Source organism: Protopterus annectens, chromosome 1.part0 (assembly GCF_019279795.1).
Source record: "Protopterus annectens isolate FY-2018-M chromosome 1.part0, PAN1.0, whole genome shotgun sequence".
Taxonomy (NCBI): domain Eukaryota; kingdom Metazoa; phylum Chordata; order Ceratodontiformes; family Protopteridae; genus Protopterus; species Protopterus annectens.
In genome coordinates, this window is record NC_056725.1 from 1951828844 (window position 1) to 1951844169 (window position 15326).

The following is a 15326-nucleotide window of genomic DNA, read 5'->3' on the forward strand; positions in this document are numbered from 1 at the left end:
AAGTATACATCATACACGTCATCTTTCTCCATCTGTTAGGAGCATAAAATATTAAGTTATCTACATATTGTGATCTTAGCCAAGTATATTTCACTTAAATGCTTTTTCATTTGACATGCATATTTATTTATGTCAATTAATGCATCAATATAAGAATGGAAAGTCAATTTACCTTATATAATGCTTCAGTGGGCAAGAGCCCTAACCTGAAGTTTAAATAAACAGTTAATAAATATATATACATAAAAACTGGATACTTTTCCTTGATATCTACAAAAACACAAATAGGAAATAATGTCACGTTTCACTGTGCCTCATGGCAGTATGTTTACTGAAATAATATTTATAAAGGACATTTCAGAAAAAGGATTCCAAAAATGGACTGTTATACTGATTCGAAAATGTATAGGGAAACTGGATAAAGAACAACCAAAAGTATTGAATCTTGCACCAGTACGGCGAACAGCTTCCAACTGCCCAGCGATTGTCACGATTGCTCGAGTAAATTTGAAAAAAACATCCAGGTGAAAAATAAAAACAATGTGGTGAAAAACACCAAGACTCAAGTAAATCTGAATCTGGTTTTGGCTGTACTGGTGGAGAATTTGATAGTTTTGGTTATTTTTCTTGGACTTGGTTACCATAAACTGGATGAAGAGATAGGCTTTGGGGCATCCTCCAGTCCAAAAACAAAGCTACAGTAAAATGTCTGTCAGCACAGCAAAGGGCACCTCAAGTGATGCAGAAGAAGAAGAAGCAATGCCACTAAATGGGGTGCTCGCAGGGACTCCTTTACGATACTGTGGAAAGTTTTGGAAGCTTTGTCTGAAGAAGCAAATAATAGCATGCAAAACAAAGCAACAAGAGTAAAGCAGGGAATGGAAATAAAGCCGTATACCAGCTTCTTAATGAAAGTACAAATTGTTTTGTGACTGACACCCCCCCCCCCCATAAGTGCAGTCACAAAACATCACAAAGCTTCAGTCACAAGCAACAGTAACAGTTGCACAACTCACTAAATATAACATTTTGTAAGGGGCAAACTCATCTTCGCTCTCCACACTCTGTTACTTATACATACCAACTCTAAGATCACTGCACCTCAAAGAAAAGAGAAATACTCAGAACACATCAATTGTGATCTTTAAACAGAAATTCCAGTATTCACATATCAGTGAATGCATACATGAGTGCACATCACTACTGTATCAAATGCAGACCTGCTGCCTGATTGCACCATTGGGTTGACTTCCTGGACTTGTACAGAGAACAGAGGAGAGATATTGTATGAAACTCAGAAAATCAAGCATGAGTGTTATCACTTGCAAAGAAAGGTTAAAGGATGCAGAAAATACAGCTAGATGATTATACAGTTGTATGATGAAATACAAAAGATTTAATTCAGGAAAGGAATACCTGACTTGCAGATTTCCTTAGCACAATGTATACAGAATCATGGCATAGATTAGGGTTTTAAAAAGTAGCCAGGGCAAGAAATAAAGAGAGGTTACCAAGGCTATTGGGGATGAGGAAGTTACATAACTACACATCAATTTGACTAGACAGGATTTTGCCTCAATCCAGCAATACCCACACATATTTATACATGTATGTCACATAACAGTCTACATCACTAAAAATACTAGACCAGCTGTTAAAAAGAAAAGAGGAATGTTCCTTTACCAGTGTGAATGCTCCTCCAGTGTCTTAACAGGGTCATGAATGTTTCTGACATCCCAGAATTTCACTTTGCAGTCATCACCACAGCTAACCAGGTAGTACTGCTTATTTGGGTTAAAGTCCAAGTCCCGTACTAGTTGTCCATGAGCATTTTCAATGCAATATATCTGACTGAAAAATATAGGCAGAAGCAAATAAAGTTATACAGCTACCATCATCCAAGAATCCATTTTTTTTAAACAAAAACAAGATGAGTTCTTTCTTCTCTTAATATCGCAGAGACTTCTTCAGACATTTTTTTCTACTTCTGTGCTGTTACTGCACTGGCACCAAGTGTGACCTTATATTTTGGGATATCTACTATTATGTGTGTATCAGAAAGCTTTTATTTCTCTGCTGTGCTCTAATGCCATCTTTATTCAAAAGATTCAAAGAAACTTTATTGTCATTTAGGACCACACAAGTGCAGCCTAAACGAAATTACAAATGTCAGCTCACGAGAGAAATGCAGTGCAAATAATGTAGATTCAGCTGTATCAAATAATAACATAAGAAAGAAAATAACAACACCTATGACATGCAAGAGGTGGTTCATATTACATAAACACATTCAATACCCATTATTCAGTGATGCATAATAAATAAATACCCACCACCAAACCCCTAAATAGAGACTAGTGAATAGCAGCTGTTTAGTTACCATATTGTACTTAACTGTACACATGACTCAGTATAGCCATCATATTGCATAATAGTAATGCTAGCGGTAATTGCTCAGCAGGAGTAAATGAAAAAAAGAGTCTTCAATGTATCAGGTATTATGGTTTTTGCCCGTATTAATAAGTCTCACAGCTGTAGGATACAAACTGTTCCTGAATCTGGTAGTCCTACAGTGGAAGCTATGGTACCTCCTTCCAGATGCAAGTTCTGAGAACCAGTTGTGGGCCAGATAGGTCAAATCAGCAAGTATGTTGCATGCAGCAAGTTGTATGAACAACCATCATATGTTACTACCTGCTACACTTTTAATATGTCTAAACAACTTTGCTTATGTAAATATCTTATGCAATCATGTTATCTGCTATATTTTTATAAATGAATGTGTAAACCACAATGCTCATGTAAATGTCTTATGTATAGTATGTTAGCCATAGTTCTGGAGCTTTTCTCCCCGGGCACCCACTGAAAACTGACAGCTCTGTCCAGTCGGACCTTCTCGGTAAATACATGCAAAATAAATAAATAGATAAATAAGTATTTTATATGTTCTCTTTGTTGCTCTTGTAAAGAAAAGCTCCTGAAGAGAAGAGAGGTTTGTGTCCAAGATTTTCTCTGCCACCCTCACCACCCTCTGTAGTTTCTCCTTCTCAGCAGCTGTGCAGTTGCTAAACCATGCTATGAAGTTGCTAGTGAGGATGCTCTCAATAGCTCCCCTGTAAAAAAATGGTAAGAGCAGACAGTGGGAGCTTGGCCTTTTTGACCTTTCTCAGGAGGTGAAGCCTCTGTTAAGCCTTCTTGACTATATGGTTGGTGTTAGCAGGCCAGGAGAGGTCATTAGAGATGTGAAGGCCCAGGAATTTGGTTGTTTTGACTTTCTATACTACCTCCCATTTCACAGTGAGTGGTTGGTGAACTGTTGCCTTTCTCCTGAAGTCCATAATCATTTCTTTGGTCTTTTTAATATTTAGGTCCAGATGGTTCCTGTCACAGCAGGCAATCAAAGTGTTCACCTCATCCCTGTTGTTATGTTTATTCCCACTGCTAATGAGACCCACGACTGTGGTATCATCAGCAATTTTTATAATATGGTTTGACTTATGTTTTGCAGTGCAGTCATGGGTAAGGATTGTGAATAGCAAGGGGCTGAGCACAAAACCTTGGAGAGCACCAGTATTCAGGACTATGCATTGAGAGGTGTTGTTTCCAGTGCATGTCCACTGGGGTCTACCAATAAGAAAGTCAAGATTCCAGTTACATAGGTGCTTGTTTATCCCGAGTTTCACAAGCTTATCCACCAGTTGCATTGGTATCACAGTGTCGAAGGCAGAACTGAAGTCGATGTACAGCATCCTTATGTATATGTTCCTGCATTCTAGGTGTTTTAATGCAAGGTGTAGTGTCACTGATATAGCATCCGTAGTCGATCTATTTGCCTGGTATGCAAACTGGAGTGGATCAAAGGACTTAGGCAGACTCACAGATAGATGTTTCCTCACAATCCTCTCAAAGCATTTCATGACGTTTGAGATTAAGTCGACCTGTCTGAAGTCAATGAGGCAAGCAGGGTTGGGTTTCTTTGGAAGTGGGACAATACTTGTTTCCTTAAAACATGAGGGAACGTTCTCCATAGCAAGGGATTTGTTGAAGATGTCTGTTAGTACCAGATATAACTGATTAGCACACCCCTTCAACACCTTGCCAGGTATGTTGTCTGGTCCAGTAGCCTTCCTAGGATTCACCTTCTTAAGTTGAAGCATCATCTCCTTGGAGTTTAAGGTGAGCACTGTCTCCTCTTTGTCATTGTTTGTTTTAGAAGGTACGGTGGGTGTTCTTCTCCTCAAATCTGCCAAAGGAGGAGTTCAGTTCATTTAGGAATTCCAAGCTGTCATCACATTGGGTTATTAACATTATGTTGACTACATTTGAGAGTCATACTTCTCAACCTCTTAGAGCAAGAAATCTGGACAAAGCCTGACAAAATGGGGGGATGAAGGCTCAAAAATAGGGACAGACTTTAAATATTGCTCTCATAAACTTAAAACGCTGCTAGAATAACAGGATTTGTCTTAGCATGCATTTTTTCTGAAGGATATGAAGTCTGAAACACAAATGTATATCATAATTTAGTGACTTCAGTCTTCGAGTCATCCCAGTGATTTGCCAGAAAATCACAAATTTTATGAGGAACAGATCAAAAATATGAGGCAAAAATCTGGACATTCTGCGAAAATCTGTACAGTTGAGAGATATGTTGGAAATAATAACAGCTACGTGTTCATTTACAATATCAAAGAGTAAGGAGTCTTCTCGATTAGCACATATTTCTGCATGCTTGACTAATTATATGAGAAAAATGATCAAATTACAATCAGCAATACTCATCTACTGTAAGCATGGCTCAAATATGTGCTACATAGTACTATCACTCTGTTACATTTATGTAATCCCACAAAAAGGTTTGTCACATGTCTCAGCAAAGTACTGCACACAGAATAAGTAAAAAGGTTAACTATCTCAATAATGTGATATTAAATAAGAAACTGGGTAAATGTCATACTACAGTTGATGCACTCCAGTAAGTGCTACATCATACTTACAACTAGGACGTTTACACCCAGGGAGTCAGCAGCCACCTACAACATGCTGTTAAAAATTGCTGTACGGCTGGCTAAGGCTCAGTGTGTTTTCCATACATCTACTTTACATCATTATGGATTAGAACACAGACATGCTTACCGATATAAAGGATACACTCCCACAGTTCAGTCATCATGGTTGTCTATTCTACTCATCTCATTACACATCACACCAAGTTAAGCACTTTGGTCTGACCAACATATACAACACAGGATTTTGAATGTGATCTGGGAATGAAGCAGTTGCTAGTGTTGGCATACCTCCCCCTTAGAGCATCCCTGAAGTATTTATACACCTCTCAGATGTTCTGCCATGTCAGGCTGAGCCTCCACTGCAGAATTTCAATGAAAAGTGTCTGTGTGGACAACCACAATGGAAGGTGATCAATGCACCATGAAACACCATCATCCTGTTTGATCTGTAACAAATTACGGTGGAGTCCTGGCAGATTAGGGTACTGATGTGATGGAACACTGTTTTCATGACTCTATGCACAGTGTAGCAGGAGCAGGATAGGGTGAATGACCAGTGCCAAACACTCCTTTATGGGGCGTAATGATCAACAAGCAAAAGTCAGTAACCCTAATGAGAAGATAGCAACCACTGTGGTAAACCATGCACTGTACACCCCACAAATGTGACTGCCTATCTTTCTTTCTAAGCCATTCCTATCATTTCTCTGGTACTGGTTGCTTAGCTACTATAAGCCCTCCTTTCCTGGACCAAACAGATACACAGCTTCCCATCTTCCTGAATTCATGCTACTTCAAGTAAGACCTGAGATGACAGCACACACCCAAAGTATGAAAGGCTCTCTTCTCCTCTGTATTCTGCCCTGCAAATAAAACATGGAGATGACTGAAATGGGTTAGGGATATTGCTGATACAACATTTGCTGATGTTCTATCATTTTTATTCATATCTTTTGTTAGCCAGTCTGTCCACCTAGGTTGTGTCTTACTTTTTGTGGAGACCTCACTGTCTGGTTAAAGGACTTGCTCGGAGTCATAAAGTATGTAAAAGAGGAAAAAGGAATACAAACGTTGGATTACAAGGATGAAGTTCAGAAGAAGCTCATAGTTTTAATCCACTGCATTGAACTGCCATTCCTTCAGGAAAACATGTTCTGGCAGGCACTTTATCTTTGTAAAAGACAATAAATTTTCTAAAGAAAATGCTTTGTTGCTCAATGACAGTGCAAAAAAAAAAGCATTGCCTTCTGCCAAATGAAGTTCTGGGCTATTCAAAATGCAGAATGGGAAATCAGACAAGTATCTCTTAAGGAACTGCTTAATCAGAAATTGCTGGGCAAGTCTCATTAATGCTGATGTGCAACTACTTCTGAAATATGTGTCCCTATATTTTTTACCTTTAACTATTTTATTTGGTAACTGGGTAAGTGACCTGGTCATTACAGCCCTTTGAAGCAATGACTTCACTAGCCACAAGAGCAAAAGTAAATGATCTATGGCAGCAAGAGATCTAAAGGAGCAGTCACACCCTGAGAGGAAGCTAAATATAGCCCCATAAAAAGGATTTCTCTGACTTTACAATGAGGGACTGCAGAGCCTGAAATAGCAACCATTGTGGACCCCATTAGGTAATGACAGGTTTGTTTCTTCTTCCATACATTTTGCAATTACATGTGGAATTAGAGGGAGTGGAGGAAAGGCAATTATCAATCTTCTTGTCAAAATGATGAAGAATACATCCATTATCACTACCACTCTATCCTGCTGCACTGAGGAGAAGGAGAGGGCTGCATTCACCTCATGATAAACAGGGCAATCTCTGGGTTGCCTTGCTACCAGAAGATCTTGGCTAGATTTGACTCCTAAAGTTACAGTTCTAACAGAGGAACGCTCAAAGAATCCACCAACTTGTTATTTTCCCTCTGGAAAGTAAATGAATGCCAAACTGATGCCTTGCTTTATACGTTCAGAACCAAAAACAGCTCTTTGTACAGGGATTCTTAGCAAGTTCCAACCTACTTGTTCATGTACCACACAACATCCTGATTAGCTGACTAGAGCAAGAGGAGTTCTGCTCTCAGCTCCAATTCCAAGGGTTTTAAGGTGAGAAATGTCCCCTTTATGAAAACTTTTTTTTGGCAAAACCTAATTTTCCTGATCCATGTACGAGCAGAAGTGAACGCACCACAGCCCTGTGTGTGTGAAGTGACCACCATCTTGACCTGTGACAGGCTTTGCTGGAGGAAGGGAAGGCACATGATGGCTTTATTGCAAATCATCCACCATTCTGGAGCAAGCTGACAAGGGTAAGACACAAAAATGAGGACCAATGTGTGGCCAAGGTGGCTGCTGTCCTATCAATGTTCAATGCACATACTGCATCTTTAGGTATTAGATATTAGAACCATGAAGAGCATGATAATGTTGAAGAAAATGTACCTTAACACAGGCTTCAAAGGTCACATCCTCCTTGTTGTTCTCTCTACATGAAGAATAACTGAAAATTAAGAGTTCATCTCTATCCCAGTGAAGCCATCCAGAGTCTGGCTTAGACACTATTTCACACAGTGTATGCAGACACGTGACATACAGTTAGAGGAATACCAATGTCAGAGATATTACCAGGGATTCCCTTGCAGGTGCCATGAAGCTTCTTTAGTAAAGCTTCTATCACCACAGCAAGCACAATGATAAGCACTCAGAATGCAGGGGAAACACAAATTGCAGCAGGTTGTGCCCACCCACAGCAAACTGAGGGAACTTCTTGTACAGACCCAAGAAACTGATGTGGCAGAGGTCAGCCAAAACTGCTACACAGGTGCACTGTTTGTTTGTTTGCTTGTGTCTTTTGGCTTTTCCCAGTTAGGGGTCGCCACAGCAGAACTCCGGTCTGCTAATGATTGGCAGTAGAGTTTTACGTGCTGGCTTGCCGGGCCTAACGCACAACCTTCAACGAAGGAACGCCCATTCACGCATGTCGCCACACAGAAGACGCTCTAACTGAGAATCGAACGGGCAATGTCTAACTGTGAGGCAACAACACTACCGCAGCACCACCACCGCAGTATGCTACCCAGGTGCACTGTAAAAGTTAAAAACAATTATGTTTTACAATTAAATTTACGGTTTTAGCCGTCTTGGTCCTTGTTTTTTTGCTGCTAAGATATATATATATATATATATATATATATATATACATACATATATAAATATACACACACACACACACACACACACACATATATATATATATATATATATATATATATATATATATATATACACACACACACACACACACACACACACACACACACACACACACACACACACAAATAGATGAAACAAAGACAATTAAATGATCATAATTTTAAGCCATGTTCAAGTTCTTTCCAAGATCCTTCTTGATCACAAAATCGTAGAATCTTGCTAACTCTGCCACTGCTTGAACTACTAGAAATGACAGACACATGGGCAGGTGATAGAGAAAGTAGAGGGTCCTAAGCACTGACGTAGCACAGGTTCACCCTCCTGCCAATCTAGTCCAAAGCTTTGGAGGTTTTATTAGACAGTACTGTGGAAGCATGCTGTGATCTCTGCAGCCAAAAAACAAGGAGCTCACAAAGGAGCCTGCTCCAAGGTGTCTGATAAGGATGCCACTCAACTGAGTTGGGGGCTTGTAGAGGGTATTGGCCTGGCTAGGAGCTTTGTTTTTATTCGTACAATGCTTAAGACATTTCTAAGAGAAGACAGTGATGGTATAGACTAGTCTGTAATGTATGTCATCAGCATCAACATCATAAACACCCCTTTTTCTCTGTTTTCTACACAGGGTCAGGGTATTGTGTCAAATGTCATCAGCTCTCTCTATTCAGTGCTACTCTCCTGTCACCTTCAATACTCAAGCCTGTCATAGGTCTTTCTCACATAAACCAGCCACCTCTTTGCTGGATGCCCTTGCTTCCTCTAGTCTTCTTCTTGTCCGTCCCAAATCTTCCTCGCTAGATTGTCTTCTTCTTTTCTGTACATGTGCTTGAACCACTGTAATCTATTCTCTTTGACCTTTTCTGCAACTGGAGCTGCTTTGGCTTCTGCTGTTATGCCCTGATTTCTTCATTTGTCCCACAGTGTGCACCCTACCACCAGTCTCAGGTGCTTCCAGTAACATCACCTCTAACTCCTTAACTGCTTTGCCTTTACTGCCCAGGTTTCTGTATCATACAGTAGTATTGGTCACACCACTGTCTTGTACACATTACTTTTCAGCTTCTTTGGCATTCTTCTGTCATATGCTACAACTGACACTTTAAGTCAGTTGGCTGAAAGCCCCTCTGATTCTAGCTTTGACCTCCTCGTTTACATTTCCCTTCTCCTCAACCACACTGCCGTGTTCCACTATCTTCTCTTCCATCTTAATTCTCAGCTTCTTCTGAGTTCCACCATTTGCTGCCATTATCTGTAATCTGTTTCATCCCATGTGCCTTCAGTTTTGCATTCAATTCCCCTATCTTTTGCTGAAGTTCTTGCTCACAGTCTGCCTATAATGCCACATTGTCTGCATACAGCCACTTTGTTGATCTGATCCCTCAAACCTATTTGCTAATGTAGTCCATCACCAGTATGAACAGCAGTGGACTCAGCTGAACCACGGTGCACACCCACTCCTACTGGCAGACCCTCTGTGAATACTTGTACATATCTTGCACAGGTCTGCCCAAATCAGCTTTATTGGGATCTTGCCATATACCTCAAAGTCTATAAATGCCAAGCTGGACTCTTTCCTCATCTCTAGCTTCTTAACTATCTGTCACACTGCAAACATCGGGTCAGTTGTGCTGCACCCTGAGCTGAATCCAAACTAATTATCTCCCATCTTACTTTCTACTACTCTGCATATTTGTTTAGCAATCACCCTCTCCAGAACTTTCCTGCAGTGTGACAGGAGTTTGATACCTCTGTACTGCCCACAGTTGTGAATGTCCTCTTTGTTCTTGAACACTGGCACTAATATGCTTATTCTCCAGTCATCTGTAATACATCTTTCTCTCCACACTATGAGTATCTTCAGGAGCCACTCCTCCCATATCTCACCCAGCATCTTTATCATATCCGCTGTGAACTCATCTGAGCCTGCTGCTTTCCATGACTTCCTTTTCCTTGGTGCTGTTCTTACTTATTCAGTGATGGGCTCATCTTCTCTCATTGCAGGCTGTGTCTGGGACAGTACAGCTGCTATGGGGTTTTCTAAATTCAGAAGCTGCTGGAAGTATGTCTTACATCTGTCTTTGATGTCCTGTGGACAGGTAAGCAGGTTTTTGCTGGTATCCCTTATGAAAGGTGTTTCATGACAATCTTCTTTATCTTTCTGTTTTTGCCTTGCAATCTGGTAGAGTGCCACTGATGCCTTGTTCTTTACTAATGCAACAACTTTCTTAACTTCCTTGTTAGCCGACCATTATTCCTTCCTAGTCTGGTTCATTTTTTCTGTTTCACACTTTTCTTGCACTCCTTTCTTTTGATGACTTCCTGGACTTCTGCATTCCACCACCAGCTTTCTTTATATACCTTATTTCCATACCTGGCTCGGCCACATATCTGTTCTGTAGTCCTTATACATGCTGTTTTGAGACACTCCCATTCTTATTCAACTCCACTATTTTCTCTTCTTCTTGATCCCGGAGTAATTCCTTGAACTATTGTACTTTCTCTCCAGTCAATTTCCAGGTCTTCAGGCTGGTCACTGTCAATCTTACAGCCTTCTCTGATTGCTGTTTGCAGCTGATTATGGCAACCAGTGGTTTATGCTGTGGGCCGACTGTTTCACTTTGCAATGACTGATTCTACCCCAGTGCCCTTTCCTTACTAGGAGGCAGTCTACCTGAGTTGCAAGTTGGGCAATCTTGTATGTGATCTTGTGACTGTCTCTTTTGCTGAGCTATATGTTGGCTACTATCAAACTATTTGTCAGACAGAAGTCTACAATGGCGTCTTCTTTATTCCTGCTGCCCTACCCATGCTGATCAAGGCAGTCCTTATATCCTGTTCTGTCTGTCCTGAGATGTGCATTCAAGTCACCCTTTATTAACACCAGTTCATGATGTCCTACACTCTTTTCCTCATTATCACAACCCTGCTGTGGGCCACAGACTGAGTTTACAAATACTGCCCTATCATTAGGCTGCAGTCTGATAACTATGAGTTAGTAACTAATTATGACGACATCCCTCACTGTCTTCTGAAGCCTCTCCCTCACCCCAATTCCCACACCATTTCTAGCCTGCCCTCCTCCTGAGTAGCTGACTCTGGGTCACAAGATAAGTGGCTTTGCTGCACTGCCTTACCACCTTGTATTCTGGATACACAGGATGTCCAGCCGTCTCCTTACATCATGTCATCTACTTCCAAATGCTATCCTGTAAGTGAACCTACACTGAGTGTAGCAATTCTTAGTTCATGTTTGGCAGGCTGATTGGTTTTATTTCCAGCTTTTGCTTAGCAGAGCTATAAGCAGGTAACCTTAGCTGGGCAACTGGACACCGGCTGGCCAGTAGCTTAAATTACCAGGGTTGCTGGGTTTTATTACAGGCCAATAGGGCACATAACACTCCTCCCACCATTAACAAGGGTCCCAGCTTTAGGCCAGACTAGGATGGGTCCTCAACTCACTTATCACTTTGCAATACCCATGCCCACCTGGCAAAAATAACACAAGTGAATCACCCATAGCCATATTTTACAACATCAAGTGGCTTGCTCTGGCATGCAGCGCAGTCTGTGATCAATGTTCTGTGCAACACAGTAGATACCCAAAGTGGTTGGTCTATACAACTCTTCCGCCATATGGCACCAGTAACATCTGTGCTGCTTCCCAAGATCCATTCTTTTGACAGTTTGAGATGTTAACACTCAGCAACTTTCTTGGAGGTGGGAGGAACCCCACAGACACAAGAATAGAACAAGCAAACTCAAAACAGGCATTGGCTGTAGATCAGGATCAAACCTTGTACCTTCTGCATGGGAGGCGAAGACCTTAAAAATGATGCCAATCAGTCTCTGTAGTGCATATAGGGAGTTAGGGGTGAATTTCTATCCCTGTTTGTCTCAGAGATGAGGACTGCTGTGTACTCCAGGAGGGGATGTCTGGCCTCACCCCACATGGGGGGCATCAAGTATGTGCAGAGGATTGTTCAGGATGGGCTCAGAGCCCAGGGGACTGCATACTAGGCTGTGCTCAAATATAAGATGCATGCAGAGGGTCAATGGCACCTGTCTATGTTCCCCAATGGGACAGTTCTGCATCAGACATCAAAGAAGTGACACATACCTAACTTCTGGGCTTACCCCTTGTGTACACATGGCACAACAAGAAATTCATGAGTGTCTTCTACTAAAGCTAACAAGCCCCATGGTGAAGACTCTTCAGTCCATGCGCAACCAAAGACTAAGTATCAGGGACCTTGAGGGACACTCCATGCAAGTAGGCAAATGTGAAAGTACATCAGTTGGTGTAAGAAGGGTTAGGCAGTTGGGACCTTCCAGGAGACACCACAGAAGGCATTTGCTGAGGTGCATATCACACTTCCCTTTCACTGGCTGATGGTGGGTGTAGACTTGACCCCACCATATTTAAAAAGGAACTCATATGCTTACCTTATCTGTAGAATTAGAAAGAGGATCTAGTCACTGGTTCCCCCACATCCACACTTTGGACTGGTACCAGCCCAAAATCCTTCTGAAGACTCCTTCTAAAAATCCATCTGCTGTGCATCCTCTACAAACACAGTCCTGAGAAATCGGGTAGATAGCGAGCTGGCAGTTATGATAATACTTTACATTATTACATCATGCTCCTTTGAGACACTGCTAATGTGGCCTGTGGCTCATTATCAGAGGACCACAAATCACTGGGATATTATCAGAAATTTAGGCATCGAACTCAGGAACTTTTCAATGAAAACCATAGGAACAAGACCTGAACTATGAGACAGGCAAAAAATAAGTTTTCATAGGTTCATATGTACTTACTAAGTTACTGACCTGTGAGGATCTTAAGAAGCCTATTCTTGCATTCCCATAGTAATTATTAGCCCTTATCATTTGCAATACGAATATACAAAGATGGACCAAACAAGTATATATAAAAATACGTTTATGTTTCCCCTAGACATGACGGCCAGTGGTGCTAAACCAGGAGTGAATTTGTGGTTATCCATCCAGTCACTGAAATTGTGTTTGAATAGATGTAAGAGAAGTACTCTGCTTTATGTGGAGTGGAAGACAGTTTCACAGGAGTGGTATTCTCTGTGATACACACCTATCCCTCCAGCATGTTCTAATAATTTTGCAAAAAAGATTAAAGACCCTTGTGCAGGTGTTTATGACAGGTCTATATTATAATCGCAAATGCTGTCTTTCGCAAATACTTGTTCATCGACACAAACGAAGAACGAGAACAGTGAAGTATCAAAAGAGTGAAGTGGAGAATGCCGAACGCATTCCCAGAAGTAACAGTGTCATACAGGTAAGGTAAACCTAACTGTACAAACCTTACCTAAAACACTTTTTCAAACGTTTTTGCAGGGCGGCAAGCCGCCCTGCACCCCCCACACCTCCCTACTTATATACACCAACTCCGAGACTGCACTACAGTGGGGAAAAGGATTCATTTCCTCATCCCCACGATCACCCTGCTGGCCAAGAAAATCCATACAGCATTCTCCATTTCGCTCTTTTGGTACTTCAATGTTCTCGTTCTTCGACGTTTATCGTGATTCTGATATAGACCCATTTATGACACAACTGGACTTTTGAATGTGTAAAAGGTTTGACAAAATAAGGTCTGTTGAAGTTCTATATATGAGGCAGAAGTAGATTTTCAACAGCCTGTTTGATACTCAAAAGAGAAAAACGGTTTTGAGATGCTTTGCGTGGTTTTTGTGATTTAAGGCCTTGTTTTTTTTAGTGAGAAAGCATTGTGGTCATTCCAGTTGTGACAAATATTTTTTATTATTTATGTATTTATTTATTGACATTTGTTAACTGGGTTTGTGGCCTATTTTCAGTGGAGACCCAAAAGACCCACTCCAACTATTTGGTGAGATACAATTCAAAAAGGGGCATTATACAAAGTGATCAGCCTAATGAGTGTCAAGGGCAGTGCAATAATTACATCCCTGGATCTGGGTGCCATACCTTTAGATATAAGTTGTGCAAAAAAAAGGACTTCCTTACAATAGTGGAAGTGTGGTGACAGAACAGTCCATTGTCAACATAGATTCCCATATACACATATGTATATGTGTGTGTGTGTGTGTGTGTGTGTGTGTGTGTGTGTGTGTGTGTGTGTGTGTGTGTGTGTGTGTGTGTGTGTGTAAATACAGATATGTATAGCTAGATATCTAAATCTAGATATATAGATGTATAGAGGTCGATAAATACATCTATACTTTTATATATAGACAGATACAGATATATAGATATGTTTACTGGATTAATTTTCAGGGGGTATTGTCAGTGTGACAGTTACAAAAGAAAGCATGACTGCCAAAGGATGCAAATATTCATTTCTTAGTTTAGTCCATGATTTTGACATCATCTATTTATTTGGGACAAGATTCTGATGCCCCCTGGGGAGTTTATGATGGCACCAAGTTTGCAGTCATCTGTAAACCTGGTCAGCTATGAACCTTTAACATCAGCTTTCATCTCCAAGAAGTAAATGCTGAAGAGGAGTGGTCCAAGAATTGAAACCTGGTGCACTTTGTTAGTGACAGATCTTCTTAAGGAGGCAGAGCTAACCTCTTACTTTCTGAGTTCTATCTGTGTGCTGGTTTTCTATCCAATGTGGAAAATATGGGTTAACATCTAGCAGGGAGAATTTATCTATGATGACTGCGTGTGGAACGGCGACAAGTACCTTTGCAAGATCCAGATATCGGTGTGCACTGATCTGCTCTCATCCATTTGCCTTAGTTACTTTCTCAAATAAATCAGTCAGGGTTGTATCTACCCTTGACGTATTGAACTGAGTTTGGTCAAGAGTCTGCAGGTTGCCTAAATCCCTTTTTATTAGTTCCATAATGATCACTTACATAGCCTTACAAATGAGACTGTATTAATGGGTCTTTAATTACCTGGGTCCACTGAAGCCCCACATTTATGCAAGGAGCAACTGCTGCTATCTTCTACTCTGAAACCACTTTTGGCAAGAAAAACAATTAGTTCTTAAAGATACCCTATCATTATGAAACGTAAGATGGGGTTGAATCACCATAAGCATTTACAAATCAGATACACGTCTAGCTGATTTCAGAGAAG

At 40.8% G+C, this 15326-nt stretch overlaps 1 protein-coding gene across 2 annotated transcripts in view; it reads right to left on the bottom strand.

Moving 5' to 3' along the window:
* Positions 1-15326, bottom strand: part of EIPR1 (EARP complex and GARP complex interacting protein 1) — a 1964495-nt gene that overhangs the window by 273414 nt on the left and 1675755 nt on the right. For both annotated transcript variants that reach the window (XM_044070391.1, XM_044070382.1), the window contains one exon: positions 1684-1851. In XM_044070391.1, the coding sequence (XP_043926326.1) occupies positions 1684-1851 (168 nt within the window). The remainder of the gene's footprint in view (positions 1-1683; positions 1852-15326) is intronic.